This window comes from Chiloscyllium plagiosum, unplaced genomic scaffold (assembly GCF_004010195.1).
Source record: "Chiloscyllium plagiosum isolate BGI_BamShark_2017 unplaced genomic scaffold, ASM401019v2 scaf_66899, whole genome shotgun sequence".
Lineage (NCBI taxonomy): Eukaryota > Metazoa > Chordata > Chondrichthyes > Orectolobiformes > Hemiscylliidae > Chiloscyllium > Chiloscyllium plagiosum.
The window spans coordinates 1-1341 of NW_025148794.1; the positions used below are offsets into that span (position 1 = coordinate 1).

Here is a 1341-nt window from a genome sequence, read left to right on the forward strand (position 1 = left end):
TCAGATGCCAGGACAGGTGGTGTTTCTGTCTCAGACACCAGGGCAAGTGATGTTTCTATCTCAGACACCAGGGCAGGTGGTGTTTCTATCTCAGACATCAGTGCAGATGGTGTTTCTATCTCAGACACCAGGGCAGGTGATGTTTCTATCTCAGACACCAGGACATGTGGCGTTTCTATCTCAAACACCAGGACAGGTGGTGTTTCTATCTCAGATGCCAGGACAGGTAGTGTTTCTATCTCAGACACCCGTGCAGATGGTGTTTCTATCTCAGATGCCTGGACAGGTGGTGTTTTTATTTCAGACACCAGGACAGCTGGTGTTTTTGTCTCAGACACCAGGACAGGTGGTGTTTCTATCTCAGACAATAGGGCAGTTTGTGTTTCTGTCACAGACACCTGAGCATGTGTTGTTTCTATCTCAGACACCAGGGCAGGTGGTGTTTCTATCTCTGACACCAGGACAGCTGGTGTTTTTATCTCAGACATCAGGACACGTGGGGTTTCTATCTCTGATGCCAGGACAGGTGGTGTTTCTATCTCAGACAATAGGGCAGTTGGTGTTTCTGTCACAGTCACCAGGGCAAGTGGTGTTTCCGTCTCAGACACCAGGACAGGTGGTGTTTCTATCTCAGATGCCAGGACAGGTGGTGTTTCTATCTCAGACCCAGTGAAGGTGGTGTTTCTGTCTCAGACACCCGTGCAGATGGTGTTTCTATCTCAGACACCAGGGCATGTGGTGTTTCTATCTCAGATGCCTGGACCGGTGGTGTTTTTATCTCAGACACCAGGACAGGTGGTGTTTCTATCTCAGGCACCTGGGCATGTGTTGTTTCTAAATCAGACACCAGGGCAGGTGGTGTTTCTATCTCTGACAACAGGACAGCTGGTGTTTTTATCTCAGACACCTGGACAGGTGGTGTTTCTATCTCAGACACCTGGGCAGGTGGTGTTTCTGTCTCAGACACCAGAACAGGTGGTGTTTCTGCCTCAGACGCCAGGACTGGTGGTGTTTCTGTCTCAGACACCAGAACACGTGGTGTTTTTATCTCAGACATCAGGGCACGTTGGGTTTCTGTCTCAGAGACCAGGGCAGGTGGTGTTTCTATCTCAGACACCTGGGCAAGTGGTGTTTCTATCTCAGACACCAGGGCAAGTGGTGTTTCTGTCTCAGACACCAGGACAGGTGGTGTTTCTATCTCAGACACCAGGGCAGGTGGTGTTTTTATCTCCGACACCAGGACAGTGGTGTTTCTATCTCAGATGCCAGGACAGGTGGTGTTTCTGTCTCAGACACCAGGGCAAGTGGTGTTTCTATCTCAGACACCAGGGCAGGTGGTGT

The 1341-nt window shown here is 50.0% G+C and overlaps 1 protein-coding gene across 1 annotated transcript; it reads right to left on the reverse strand.

The window, feature by feature from the left end:
- Positions 1-8: 8 nt before the first annotated feature.
- On the reverse strand, positions 9-488 carry LOC122545052 (variable charge X-linked protein 3B-like; the record flags this gene model as incomplete). The annotated part of the gene is made up of 1 exon (XM_043684256.1): positions 9-488. A coding segment is annotated over exon 1 (480 nt), but the record flags the coding sequence as incomplete, so codon positions are not given.
- Positions 489-1341: the final 853 nt, after the last annotated feature.